The sequence below is a fragment of the Oppia nitens genome, unplaced genomic scaffold (genome assembly GCF_028296485.1).
Source record: "Oppia nitens isolate AA-2021 unplaced genomic scaffold, nextdenovo-longstitch-racon4-pilon3 scaffold15_pilon_pilon_pilon, whole genome shotgun sequence".
In the NCBI taxonomy this organism is placed as follows: domain Eukaryota; kingdom Metazoa; phylum Arthropoda; class Arachnida; order Sarcoptiformes; family Oppiidae; genus Oppia; species Oppia nitens.
The window spans coordinates 1,274,747-1,290,076 of NW_026533194.1; the positions used below are offsets into that span (position 1 = coordinate 1,274,747).

At 22.2% G+C, this 15,330-nt stretch overlaps 3 protein-coding genes across 3 annotated transcripts; 2 read left to right on the forward strand and 1 right to left on the reverse strand.

The window, feature by feature from the left end:
* The first annotated feature begins 4,534 nt into the window (after positions 1–4,534).
* On the forward strand, positions 4,535–6,722 carry LOC128964995 (sodium/potassium-transporting ATPase subunit beta-like). Its single transcript, XM_054311651.1, has 4 exons — positions 4,535–4,790; positions 4,851–5,344; positions 6,221–6,388; positions 6,483–6,722. The coding sequence occupies exons 1-4, from the start codon at positions 4,649–4,651 to the stop codon at positions 6,720–6,722; spliced, it is 1,044 nt and encodes a 347-aa protein (XP_054167626.1). The 5' UTR covers positions 4,535–4,648.
* A 722-nt stretch (positions 6,723–7,444) lies between these two features.
* Positions 7,445–8,326, reverse strand: LOC128964999 (chorion protein S18-like). Its single transcript, XM_054311655.1, has 2 exons — positions 8,275–8,326; positions 7,445–8,204 (listed from the first exon to the last, which is right to left on the reverse strand). Exons 1-2 carry the CDS (start codon positions 8,284–8,286, stop codon positions 7,608–7,610), a joined length of 609 nt encoding a protein of 202 aa, XP_054167630.1. The 5' UTR covers positions 8,287–8,326; the 3' UTR covers positions 7,445–7,607.
* A 3,298-nt stretch (positions 8,327–11,624) lies between these two features.
* LOC128964998 (acanthoscurrin-2-like) lies at positions 11,625–13,216 on the forward strand. The gene is made up of 2 exons (XM_054311654.1): positions 11,625–11,743; positions 12,375–13,216. The coding sequence occupies exons 1-2, from the start codon at positions 11,732–11,734 to the stop codon at positions 12,969–12,971; spliced, it is 609 nt and encodes a 202-aa protein (XP_054167629.1). The 5' UTR covers positions 11,625–11,731; the 3' UTR covers positions 12,972–13,216.
* The last annotated feature ends 2,114 nt before the right edge of the window (positions 13,217–15,330 follow it).

Genomic DNA, 15,330 nt, shown 5'->3' on the forward strand with positions numbered 1-15,330 from the left:
ATTGTTGTTATGGCTAAACAGTGTAACACATGTATAGTTCATGTTCAGACTAGGCCTATAAGCGGACCATTGGCTACACTCCCGGACACGTTTGACCTGATCATCGGGCATAAATACTGTACAGTTAAGCCATCGATCTACCGGTGCCAATAATCTGGTTTGTTCGTATACAGTCAGCTTGTTTAAATCGGCATTATCTAATTTATCTTTTTATCTATTTATCTWATTATTATTATTATTATTGATTTCCGTAAGTAATAGCCACGATTTTCCACCAYAAACGGTAATACCCGGCAACGATAGTGTAGTCTCTGTCTGGTATCTGACATTAGTAGTGGTCTGGTAGCTAAAGTATAGATCACTTATACGATATGTTTGATACAGACATCCCAKCAAACATGCGATTAAATATAGTATTTTTAATATTATTTTAGTTTCAAACATTGTTGTGTGTGTGTGTGTGTTAATGTTAAAATAAATAAATAAATATTATGTAATATACAGGTGTATCGATATATAAAAATATGCAGAAATTTTTAGATAAAATTAAAATTTGTCTAAATTATGCAAATGTAATATATATATATATATATATAACCTTATATTATATTAAATAGTATTGATTTAATCTTTTATTTCACAATAATAATAATAATAATAAACTTCGCCTAAAAACTAATTATTTGAATTTACTTTTTTTAAATTAAATATACTAATAGATGATATCATACTAATATATATTTTTGATATTAATAATAAATTAATAATAATAATAATAATAAAATTACAAATTTTTTGCATTTATTTTGAATGATTTAAAAAACATTTAATTTAATTCATATATAATTTTTATTAAATAAATATAAACTATATATGTGAAATAAAATTATATTAGTATATACAGTAGTATAYAGACACCAGTAATACAATAGATCATAAGTACYATATCRTACAGTATTAAAATTTATTGATTTATTTTAATATTTACTATTATTTATTTTAACAAATTTATTAATAATTGTTATTTTAATATTTAAACAAAATAATAATATTTTGTTTAACCTTGCTRTTTGATTTATATTGCCAATATATTGGCTAATGTACACCAAAAAATTGTATTGTTATATACAATCAATATTTTGAATATCTAAATCTGAAAAATATAAAGTTTTTATATAACGAAAATGTTAAATTATATGTTATAATAATTTTCAATAAAAAAAAATCTATTAATATTTTAATATAATTACTTATATGTAGAGTTMGATCAACATTCCCAAAGAGGGAAGTTCCCTCTAAAAAATCCCTCAAATTTTTCCTGAAAAATATATAATTTTTTTTATAAAATATGAAATTTAACTAAAATAGTTTAATAGATGATAACTGTTTTTTAATAATTAAAAAAAATATTATACAATTAAGCTAATGATATTGTTTTTTTAGAAAAATAAAAATAATACAAAACATTTTTTTTATTAAATCAATTTTTAAAAAAAATTAAAAAATTAATTGAAACTAATTAAATTTATAGTTGTTGTCTTAAATATAAATTAAATTGATTTTGTTGTTGTAGTAGTTGTTGTTGTCGATAGTTAATATTTGTAATAATTGTTGCTTGTTGTTTATTTTTATTATTTAAATAAAACAATCATATCATGTATAAATATTAATAAATCAAATACAAATATTACACTAAAACCAAACCATAGTCCMAATAAGCTAGCAACTAGACATAGATATTCCTCCCAGGTCAATTTCAATGTAATATCAATATAGATTACTGGATCAGATGATTGACTAATAGCTAGATGATAATAATCTTGATGATGATGATTATTATTATTATTATTATTATTATTATTATTGGTTGTCTGGGTAACCATTGATTTGATCATATTAGATTTATCTAGTTTAATATATTCCTGATAACATTCAACCATATATTTTGTACATAATTCTATACAATCATACTTATAGATACTAGTGTCGGGTAGTTTGTCATCAAATTTCAATTGACTATCTGATAAATTATAGGCTAACTGATCGTAGATAATCCAACCGGGATTAGCCCTATTGAACCTACTGTCCACACATTCATCAAAACAATCATCTGGACTTTTATTGAACAAACATTTCTGATTGTAATTATTGTTAGCACCCGATTGTTGTTGATTAACATAATTGGTAACAATTGTCCGATGATAGACAATCAATGAACTGGTAGTATCTATAGTAATAAACTGTAACGGATCAATTAGCTCCAATTGTTATGACACCGTAGTGTAGTCTAACCAGATAATCACAATTAACGACTAGTGAATCGGCGACGGCTGTCCTTATCATCAATAAATGCAAATCAATTTGACCGTTACGATTGCCGGCCAATAGTTTTCGGCCATAAGATTTACTGCTGCCGATAGTCGGKGGGTCGATGTTTTCCTCCCGTGAATTATTATTAGTGTTGTTAATAATGTTGTTGTTGTGGCCAAACAGTGTAACACACGTATAGTTCATGTTCAGGCTAGGMCTATATGCTGACCATTGGTTACACGGTATGGTTTGATTGACTTCATCGGGCATAAAAACGGTACAATTGAGCCATTGATCTACCGGTGCCAACAATTTAGCTTGTTCATCTATCGTCAAATTGTTTAATATAGTATTGGTCATTTTTATACCACCACCACCACCATTATTATTATTATTATTGATTTCAGTGGACAGTAGCCACGATTTTCCACCACAAACGGTAATACCCGGCAACGATAGTGTGGTCTCAGTTTGATATATGACATTAGTAGTGGTCTGGTAGCTAAAGTATAGATCACTTATACGATAAGTTTGATACAGACATCCCAGCAAACATGCGATCAAATATAGTATTTTTAATATTGTTTTATTTTCTAACATTTTTTTTGTTAGTTTGTTTGTTGATTTTTATTAGTAGAAAGCATTTTTTATCAAGTACAAATAGAGAAAATAAAATTAAATCCATAGAAATCACTAGAAAAGTGATTACTAGACTAAATAGATACTATTACCTAGATCAATTTACAATTTAATTTTTACATTTAATAATATATATATATAGAAAATAATTATGATATATCATTTTTGCAAAAATACAAAAAAAAATTAAACTAATATATTAGAGTAAAAAAATTGAATATTTTATTGCATTTTTATTTTGTATTATTATTATTATTATAAATGATAAAAACTACTCCTAAAAATTAATAAACTAAATGTGTTGCAAAATAACTATTACAATAAATATGTAATTTTTAAAATATAAATTTATAGCATTTTATTGTTAAATCAAAATATTTTTGATAAAATAATAATAGAAAAAAATTTTTTTTTTATTAAATTAAATTTTTTAAAACCTTTGTATCTGATACCATACAAATAATTAAATATATTTATAAATTTTTATTATTATTAACAATTAATATGTGTTAATTAATTAAATTATATTTCTAAATTAAATACTTTAAAATATATACGGAAATCTTGATTGTTATAAAGTTTTAAATAATTGAAACTGATGAATGTATAAATAATTTAAAAATAATAAAAAAAATTGAACTATAAAAAGTTATAATTGTTTAATTGTGTTAAAGTCCAATATATTTTATATATAAAAATATATATTTTGCTTAAAAAATTGTAAAGTAATTAAACATATCTTTGTTGATTTATATTGTCTATACTTTATATAAGACAATGTATAACATAATATATAATCATATAATACTATTAAATATTTAGATTTTATATAAATTAAAAATAGGTATAATAAACATATAATAAAATTGAAATACGTTAATAATTTGCATTAATAACAATTAAATTATATGTTTTTTAAGAAAAAATTTAATAATATTTTACTAAATATTTGATACTAAAAATATTATTCATATAATATCATATTATAAACAATAATTATTTTAAAAAATAAACTATTAATACTATTTTTTAACAAACATTTCCTTTCATTTTAAAGCAATTTAGAAATAAAATCTTATTATTAATATCTATTAGTCATAATAATAATAAAAATAAATTTTCAGTATAATAAACAATATTAATAATATATAAATAGTATTTATTGTATTGTATTTCATATAGTAGTATAAAACAATATATATATATATATATATATATATATATATATTTATATTAAATTTATGATCATTGATACTGTATATACAATGGAAAATTTTAATTGTTAAATTATAAATTAATATATGTTAACCTGGATTTTTATTATTGTATTTTAATATTTTATCGATAAAAAAATGTCATATAACTGTAAAATATCAATATATTATATATAAATACCTGTATAAATTAGTACAATATACTGCATTTACAGTATAATAAAATTTACAAATTTGATAATTATCTGTAATAATAATAATAATTAGTTATATAATAAATAGTAATAAAAATAAATATACAGGTATACTGATATATATATATATATATACAGTATATTAGTAAAACAGCAATATTTTATTTAAATAAATTTAACAATTTTTTTTAAAAATAATTAGTTTTCAATTTTTGTGTGTGTTTTGTATTATTATTAGTGGGTGTGCATCAATTGGACTAATACAAACACACACACACACACACCAACAAAATGTCTACAAAAAAATCTGAAAAATTTTTCAATCAATTAAAAACCCAAAATAATAATATGCTGTCAATAATTGTATCGTTGGCTAAGTTTATATGGAATCCTAAGACCAGACAATTTTTTGGTCGCACCGGTAGCTCATGGCGTATGTATATATAATTTTTAGATACTATACTATACTTTATTTATTGTATATAATYYTTAGTTAAGATCCTAACATTTTACATATGTTTCTACTGTTGTTTGGCTGGATTTTGGCTACTAATGCTATATGTGTTTTATCAGACTGTCGATCCACTGGTACCCAAACGGCAATACTGGGACAGTCCTATTGGTTGGACACCGGGACTTGGTTTCAGACCGCGCGACCAAAACGGTGTCAGCGATAGTATAGAAATTCGGTTCAAACCGGAAGGACTAGAAATGGACGRYAATAACAATAACAACAACAACAAGGACTGGAAGTACTGGTCAGACAGTTTGGCTGACTTTCTGGAGCCATACGAAAAGGCTGCTACCGGTGCTCATAACGACTTTGACGACCAGTGCTCGGACGGCGGCGGCGGCAAACCTGTGTCAACCGATACTGACCAGAGATACTGTTTGTTTGATATTAAAACAATTGACGCCAATTGCAGTCGTGATCGGGATTTTGGSTATAAAACAGGCGATCCTTGTGTTCTCATTAAACTTAATAGAGTAAGCAATAAAATATTTATTTTTAGAAAATAATAATAATAAAATTTATGATAAAATTTTTACTAAAAATTTTTTTTAACAAATCTCTAACTAATAATTATTTTTTAAAATAAAAAATATCATAAACAATTTGATATTAGTTTAATATAGCATAATAAAACTTTTTTATTATTATAACAATTGAGTATTATAGTTTATTTTTTTGACATAGTTTAATGATCCAGGCTAGATTAATATGTCATCTAGCATATAGCATATCTTAACAAAAAAATAGCAAAAGTTTAGATAAAAAGCTTAAGTTTTATTACACATAAATAAACAAATAAAAAAATATTGTTTAATATATAAAATAACTAAAACATATCTAAAATAAAAGTTTTTCTTTGCGAGTTATAATGTAATAAAAATATTTTAGTTGTTATTGTTTTCATATTGTTTTATTTTATTAATTAAATAAAATTACTTACATTACTAATTAATTAACTTTTTATAATTATGTTATGTAGTAATGTTTATAAATTATAGTTTATTTCCCATATGTTTTAAAATCATATAATAGTACATAATAKACWATATGAATATTATTTTATTTTTTTAGTTATTAATAATCAATTTTTTTACTTTAAATTGCTAATAATTTTRTCATTAATTAATATTAGATGAGTTTTAAAAATATGATTAATAAAAAAAATAAACTGTAAATTTTAAAATAACATTGTGTATAATAAATTTACATATCATATATAAAATTATTATCATAAATTATCTCAAACATGATTTCTAAACTATTGAAATATAGAGTTATTAATTCAAAAAATTATTTATAAAAAAATACTTTTATCATTTAAAAAAAATTTATTTTCCCCCACAAAATAGATATACAATTGGATGCCCGAACCGTATACTAATGATGACCTGGAGGATGACAACAATAACCAATTGGTAATACCAGATGAAATTAGATCAAAAATATTGGTCACCACCACCAACAACAACAACAATCAAACTATTAAACCAATGATTTATATAACATGCAATGGAAAGGTATATAATAGTACAGTTATTTTTTATGGTATATATTATTAGATAATAACATATTTTTTTATTATTATTAATTATACTAATTTTTTATTCACAGAGTATAGACGATAGAGCCAACATAGGACCGATACACTACTACCCGCACCAGGGCATGGAAATTAAATACTACCCGTTTACCAATCAACCCGGTTATCTATCGCCGTTTGTTTTTGTCCACTTCCCTGAGCCGGCAACCGGTGTCCGGATTGGTGTCGAGTGTAAGGCTTGGGCCAGAAATATACAACAAAATCGGGCGGACAGAGAGGGATACATACAGTTTGAACTATTTATAGATTAGCCAATAATATTCATATATTAATATACTGTATATATAAATATATATATAAATAATTTATTGACTTAATTGTCGTTCAAAAAATATATATATTGTGATATATTTATGTAGATTTTAGATTATGTTTGTTATTTTGTTAATTTTTGAATTGAACAAAAAAAATTACTATATTTTGTATTTTTTTGGTCAAACAAATAAAATCAAACCTAATCTAAAATTTATATACTTATATTTATGCAACAATAAAATATTTTTTATATATTATAACTATTTAGTGAAAAAACCYRTACTGTTTTTGTTATTTATTTTATCAAAAAAAAAAATTGAATAAATAAATTATAAAATGTATTTTTTTTAATGTATTATAAATTATTATTATTATCATCAATGGGTTAGTATTTTTTTTTTAAAAAAATAAAAATAAATAATACCAACAAAATTAATACTTCAACAAATAATTTAATTTATTATATATATATATATATATATTAAATATCAATATTTTTTTCAATTACAATGATTATTAYAATAATTTAGTAGTAGTAGTAGTAATAGTAGGCAATAATACAGGGACAATAAATTAATAAAAAAAAATAGACAATAACTCAGTTTTTAATGGAAATTATAGATTATTTTTTTTAGACAAAAAAAATAATAACAATTAAATAAGTAATAATAATAATATCATTTGGTGAAAAAAGCTGTCTTTACATATATTTTTATAGATACATATAAATAGTTTTTTTTTAATATTTAGTGGTAATGTCCATATATATAGATAGAGAGAGAGAGAGAGAGAAATATCCAACTGTCCACTTCTATAAAAACCTAATCCATTGGGTTTTTTTACCATTGGATTAGACATCCAATAGAAAAAAATCATATGTTTTAGTATTTCTTTCCGTAGCTAATAATCTTGAGGTCACCGCCGTTACCATAACCGCCATCACTGTAGCCACCCTTGTAGCTGCCATCATCATAGCCGCCGCTAACGTACTGACCTTCATAGCCACCCTTATAGCTGCCATCGTCGTTACCGCCATCATAACCACCCTTATAGCTGCCATCATCGTAACTGCTGCCACCATAGCTGATCAAAGTCTTGGGCTCAGAGATCTCGTAGGACTTAGTGATGACTGGTTGGTAGGTCTTAGTAATCACTGGCTTAATCAATGTCTTGCCATAGATAGGGGTGATTGAGTGGTGTCGCTCGAGACTGGACTGTCTGATCGGTTCCTCTTGTCTATACTCAACACTTTTGGTAAGGACTGGCACCTTCACGATACGGGTAGTGGTATAACTGATCTGTTTTGAGTTACCATAGCCGCCTCCATAGCCACCGTCACCGTAACCGCCGCCGTAGCCTTTGTTGTCGGCCAACAGTATGGCTCCCTTATAGCTGCCGCCATCACCGTAGCCGCCGTCGCTATAGTAGCCTTTGGACGGTATGGCAGCGGCCAATGAGATGAGAGCCGATAGCACTACCTGTGCGGTAAAAACAATAAATTTAAATAAGTTTTTAAAATCAGTAAATTGTATTATAAATCACACTTACAAAGGTATTCATGTTATTAATATGACTTTTTTTTGGGTGACAATTCAAACTAATATATATATATATATATATATATGTATTAACAGCTTTTTGTATGACTGACTGAGTGATAATGTTTTTTACATACCGGTGTGCACCGGTATTTATATGAAAATTATTTTTTTCAACATTTTCAATATTTTTAAGAAAACTAATTACTAGTTTATTAAATTATATTTATTTAGTTGTTTTTTGTGTGTATGTGTGCAATATATTATAATTATTTGCATATTAATATTGAATATAATTTTTTTGCGTGTTTTTATCAAAAACCTTGATTTGATTTTTGTTTGATTTTTATTATTATTATTATTGAGTATAGTTTTTACTAATTATGAGGTTTGGTCTAGATATTAAAAAATGATTTTTTATTATTTTTATTATTTTTAATTATTTAATTTAAATATATATATATATATGTAAATATATATAAATTTATTATATATGTAAAGATATATAAATTTTCATAATAAAAGTTTAATTAACAATAAAAAATTAATAGTATTATTATTATTATAAAATTTATGTTTAATTACATTGTTTTTTAAAGTATTAAATCTATAATTGTTTAGTATAAGTATTTCTATTTAGTAAAAATATGACAATTTATAAACTAGATTATCAATAAATTAATTTTAATAGAGATTTATATAATATTGTTTAACAAAATTTTTATAGTAATAACTATATTTATATAAGCATACACATTATATTTATGACATTTATTAGATTTTAAGAAACTTTAATAAATGTTAATTAAAAATTTTGAGTTTAGAAATATATATATAAATTTATAAATATTATTATTTCTAGAAATATTAATTATAATACAGTATATGTATATATATATTGATTAAATTGATGTATTTTAAGCATTAAAAAATACATTTTTAATAATTATTTTTTAAAAAAATATACATATGCACAAATTCTTTATTGTAATTAAATAATAATAATAATATTTGATAATTATCAAGGTTAATATAATAAATCAAAATTTATTAATAATTATCAATAGTTAGTGATATTTAAGGTCAAAATTTATGAGAATTTTGTAAACTATTATATAATTGATTTTTTTAGATATCTAATCATATAATAATAATTATAGTTTATTTCTATATAAATGCAATAAAATTTACAAAAAAAAAAATTAAATAATACAATTTAATTTATACTGTAATTAATTTATTTTACTTAAAAAAGATTTAAAAATTTACTTAATAAATATTTTTAATTATGTTTGATAAAAATAATTAAATTGTTTTAACATCTAATCTAATCAAGATAGTCAACAAAAAATAATAATAATAATAATGATGCAAATAATAAAATAATTTACATAAGTTTATTGTATTAAAATAAAATTATTGTTTTTATTATTGTTGTTGCTGTGTATTAGTGCAACCTTGGCTAACCTTGGGCAACCCTAATTTTTTGTTTGTTTTTTTGTTGTATTTTTTTAGTTGCTATCATAAAATTGTTGGTACAGTTTAAGCTCCAAAAAAACTAGGAAAACACCTTTTATTGCACACAAAAATCGTTATAAAAAAACCAAAAAAAAAATAAATTTCTAAATTTTTTTTATAACTATCTATAAGTTTTATATATTTTTATAAAAAAATTAAAAAAAACAAGTTTTATTGGAAAACACTTTTTTTATTTAAAAACATTTTAACAAAATCATTACAAATAAAAACTTAATGTTTAAATAATAATAATAATAATAATAAAACATTTTAAATATTAAAATTTTTTTCAATATCACGATTATCAATATATAATATTTAAAATTAATATTATAATATAACTTATAAATATTATTCATCGGCTATTTTAAATAAATGATTTAAAATAAAACTTGTTTTTTTCCTTAAATAATTTTTTCCCCAATACAATAAGTTTGTTAATAAAAATATATGTAAAAATAAATAAAAGTTTATAATACCATTTATACAATCAAATAAAAAAAAATTAGACCCTTGAGAGCCACACCTATATTTTAATTACATTTTTGGCGTTATAATTGATTAGTAATATATTCAATATATATATTTATATATTAATACAATTATTAATACATATTTTCTTTGAAATAAATATCTATTTTAAATGTCACAACTAATTTGTATAATTTTTTTTATTTTTGTTGTTGTATATAATTATAGTAAAAATGTTTTTAATTTCCTATTTTACTAACTAAAAGTTATTATTCAATGTTATTATGAAATACATTACTTTCATAATTTATTCAACGCTAACATACTTTATATATATAACTTTATATAAAATTAATTATTTAATTAAAAAAAAATAAAGATTCAATTTATTGTACATAAATTTTTTTTATAAGTTATAACATATTTTATAATTATTAAATTTTTTTGTTTTTTGTTGCTATCATTAGACCAAAATAGCGCAGTTTTTTTATTGCAAAAATTAAAATTAGATATAATTTTCAATACCTATATTAGTCGATATATAAAATAACTTAATAATTTAAATATTATAACAACAACTAAAATAATTATAGCCTTTATTTCAACAAAAAAAACGAGAAAATCATATATTATTAACTAATATATAGTAATATCAGTCAATGAGAATAACCATCAAAAACGCCTTAAAAACTAAAAACAAAATACTTTATAAAAAAAGATTAATAATATTAATAATGAAATAAAAATTAAAATAATAACTTTATATTTTGTTTGTTTGTGTTGTTATTAGTATAAAACTGGTTATTATTATTATTAATATTGAAATTACAATATACATGATATTATAATATTAAAAATTATATAGCAATTCATTTGTTTAACAAAAATCCTTATAATATTTAAATATATAGTAAAACTTATAATAAAAACAAAATTTCAATGTCAATAATCCGATCATTTAATTGGGATTTACTTATTAGTTAGTGAATGAATGAGAGAGAGAGAGAGAGAGAGAGAGAGAGAGAGAGAGAGAGAGAGAGAGAGAGAGAGAGGTTTTTAAATAAAACTAAATAAAGTTTTCAAATTCATTACAAATTATTTTTTCTACAATCAGTTTTCTAATGTCTATTCAAAAAAAAAATAGTTAGCCATTGGATGACATATAACTAAAGCATCCCAAGGATTATCATTTTTATTGTTATTTATTATTATTAATATTATTTTCAATAGCATTTCAACGATTATAAAAACATTATAATATCATATATTATATTATTTATACAATTAATAATTATCTGATTCATTGACGCAATGATGGATAATCTCAATGAATATTTATTATATATATTGATATACAAAACAATGAGTATATAAAGAGAAACTATAAATTGAAAAATTTTGTTAAATATAGTTTTATTACAATTTGTTTGATTATTTGCTTAACTATTGTGTGCTTTTAATTAAATAATATATCAATAATGAATACATTGGTATTTATAAATTTTTATATTTTTATTTATCTTAATATAAATTTTTAGAAATAGAATTTTTAAAATTAAAATTTATAATAAACTAAAATAACTTATTTTTCTTAAAGTAGTAATTATACTGTATTAATAATAATAATAAAATAATAGTTTAATTAAATATTTTTTGATTTATAAAGTATATAATTATAATAACTTAAATTTTTTGTTTATAATTTATTGCTAATTATAATTTAACTATAATTATTTTAATGTGTAGATATTTAAATAATAATATTAATATAATTTTTATTATCTTTTTTATTAAAACACATTTATATTTTTTAGAAAAAAAACTTAATCTAATTTGCTATTACTAAAAACAGATTTTTATAATTAAATTTTACTTATTTTTCTATTATTTTTTATTTTATTTGAAACATTGATTAAAAATTTCTATATATTATTTGCTGAATTAGTAATAATAATTAAAGTAAAAACTAAATAAATTAAAAATACATTAACAATTAAATTTAAAATAATAATATTAAAAAACACATTTTTTTGTGTATTAGTTTTTCTAATTTCTAATTATGTCATAATATTAATTGATAACAAAATTTTATAATTATTTTTGTTTGTTTGCAATAATTAGATCGTATTGTCGGCTCTGTTAGCTGTGACCACTGCCACATATGTTGGCGGCTATGGAGGATATGGCGGTTACGGTGGCGGCTATTATGGCGGTTATGGCAAAGGCTATGGCGGTGGCTATTATGGTGGCGGCGGTGGTTACGGTGGTAAGGGCTACGGCGGATACGCCTTGATTGGTGGCTACGGACTGGGCGGCGGCTATGGAAAAGGTTACGGCGGCGGTTATGGTGGCTATTATGGCGGCGGTTATGGCGATGGATACTATGGTGGCGCCTATACTACCAAAACAGTAGTAGCGGCCGCACCCGTTGTTACCAAAGTTGTTGCCGCACCTATTGTGACCAAAGTTGTGGCCGCACCGGTAGTTAAGWCGTACGCCGTAGCTGCTGCACCAGTTGCCTACCTGAGCGGCGGCTATTACGATGGCGGCTACGGTAAAGGTGGATACGGTGGTTATGGCTATGGAGGCTATGGCGGCTATGGTAAGGGCTCATACGTTGTCGATGGCGGCTATGGCGGTTATGGTGGTTATGGTAAGGGTGCCTACGTTGTCGATGGCGGCTATGGTGGTGGTTATGGCAAATATTATAAAAAATAAATAAATACTAAACTGATGCTATCGATTGGATAATGGGAAGATAGAGAGAGGGAGAGAGAGGAGGGGTGGAAATGGATGTTAAATGTGTGTAAATTTCATACATTATTATTTTTTTAAGCTCAAAATTAATCACTAATTTAAATATCTGCCATTTGATTTGATTGACTGCCAAATTGTCTATTTAATAATTATAGTGTGAAAAAACTAAATTATTTCAAAATATAATCCAAAAAAAACTGAATTAAACACTAATTATTTTTTTATTTATGTGTTTTTTGTTGTTGTTGTTGTTGTTGTTGTCTTATTGTCGATGATCTCTGTTTTGGTTAGGATTGTCTTTATATAAAATAATAATAATAATAATATATTTAAATTAATTAACATTTAAAAAAAATTAAATGTTATTTTAATTAAATTAATTATATTTATTATTTGTTGTTGTTTTTATAGACAAAAATAGTTTTGTAAAAAAATGTAGTTTTAATTTGTTGTTGTAGTAAACATATTTCATGTACTAATTTTAAATGTAATTTTGTTAAATGTTTGTTAAATTCAAATTGAATTGAAGTATTAAATTACTTTTAAAAAATAAAAATTTAAGTGCAATTACTAAAAAAAAAAGTTTATACTTTATTTCACTTTTCAAATTATTGTTGACTTAGAAAATATTGATAATAATAGATTTATAATACTAACTATATTAATATGTTTATATACATTATAAATAATTTTTTAGTTATTAAATTATAGTAAATACTTTTTGGTAATTAATATAATAAATACAGTTTAACAAAATTTTTAAAATAAATAATTTAAGTATCAAAACTATTTGTACAAAAAAAAATTATTATTATTATTATAAGTAATTATTTTGGATATATTATACTCATATGATGGTCACTGTCCTTATCTTTATCATCGGCTAAGTCCTGTTGGGCTTCAAGTATTAAATGGTCGACTAAACCACTGTCCCTTTTGTCGGTACCCATTATATTGTAGGGCAGGTAATAGCCAAAACAGGTACAACGTCTATAGTAGATATCGCAGTGGCCTATTTGATACTGTAATAATAATAATAATAATAATTATAAGGACAGTTAGTTAGTTAGTTAGATAGCTACCTACCCCATGCTCTTTGCAGGCACTGTTGCATTCAATATCATTTTCGCCGATCCTGGCATTGCACCCGTAGTTTAAGGAGCCGGTGCTCAACGATATACTAATTGAAAGTATTAATATAAATAACAAATAAGTCGATAGTTTTCTATTGAATTTTTTCATTATTATTTTATAACTTTTTTGTTGTTGTTATTGTAGTTAAATTAAAAAAATAAATAAATATTATTTTACTGTTTTACTAATTCAACAAAACTTTGTTTTAGATTATAATAATAATAGGAAATTAAATTATTAAATATCTGTTATAAAAGTATAAAATAAAAATAAATGTTTTGTAACACAATTTATTTTATGATAATTAAATTTTTGCTCTAATTGTAATAAATTTTAATTAACTAAAATACAAATATTTGTAAACACCTGTCAAAATTTTTTTTAACTATAATACAGAAATAATAATAATAATATTATAATGATATTAAAATATTTAGTTTTAGTAAATTTTACTTAAATCATGTAACTAACAAAAAATTGTATTTTATTAAATATGTTATTAATATGTTATCAACTATTTAATGAATTATTTTTTTTAAAAATACAAACTTAAACTAAAACTTAGTTATTAGATGACACTCTTTACTTATATACTAAGTTTTTTTTGTGTGTTTGCATAATAAATGGATTAAAATGTAAAAAATTTGTAAACAGATTGAAAAAATTTGATAAAAATTTTATTGATTTTAATATTAAACTATTTAATGATTTACCAAAAGATATTAGAGAAGAGCATAATTATAATAAGTTTGCGAATCTAATTGATTGTTATTTTAATTAATTTTAAATAATTGTATTTTCTTGTATATATTATTTATTTTATGAACTTTTAATGTATTTCATGACAAGTATTTGAAATAAAAATTATTATTATAAAAAAAATAAAAGTATAATAAATGTTATTATAATCACAAAAAAATATGCAAATTATTTTCTTAGAGTTTGTTTAATTTTACATAAATAAAATGTTATACAGTGTATAAAAATTATTAAATAAAAATACTTATATTTTTCTAATTACTTACAAATTATTAATTATATTTTTTTAATAAATTAATTACAATTGAAAAATTTGTATATAATTTATGAAAATATTATATTTATTTAATTTTCTAATTTAATTAATTTTTAAACATTATTTGTTTAATATTATTGTTGTTGTTTTTGATGCAATCAAACAATATTA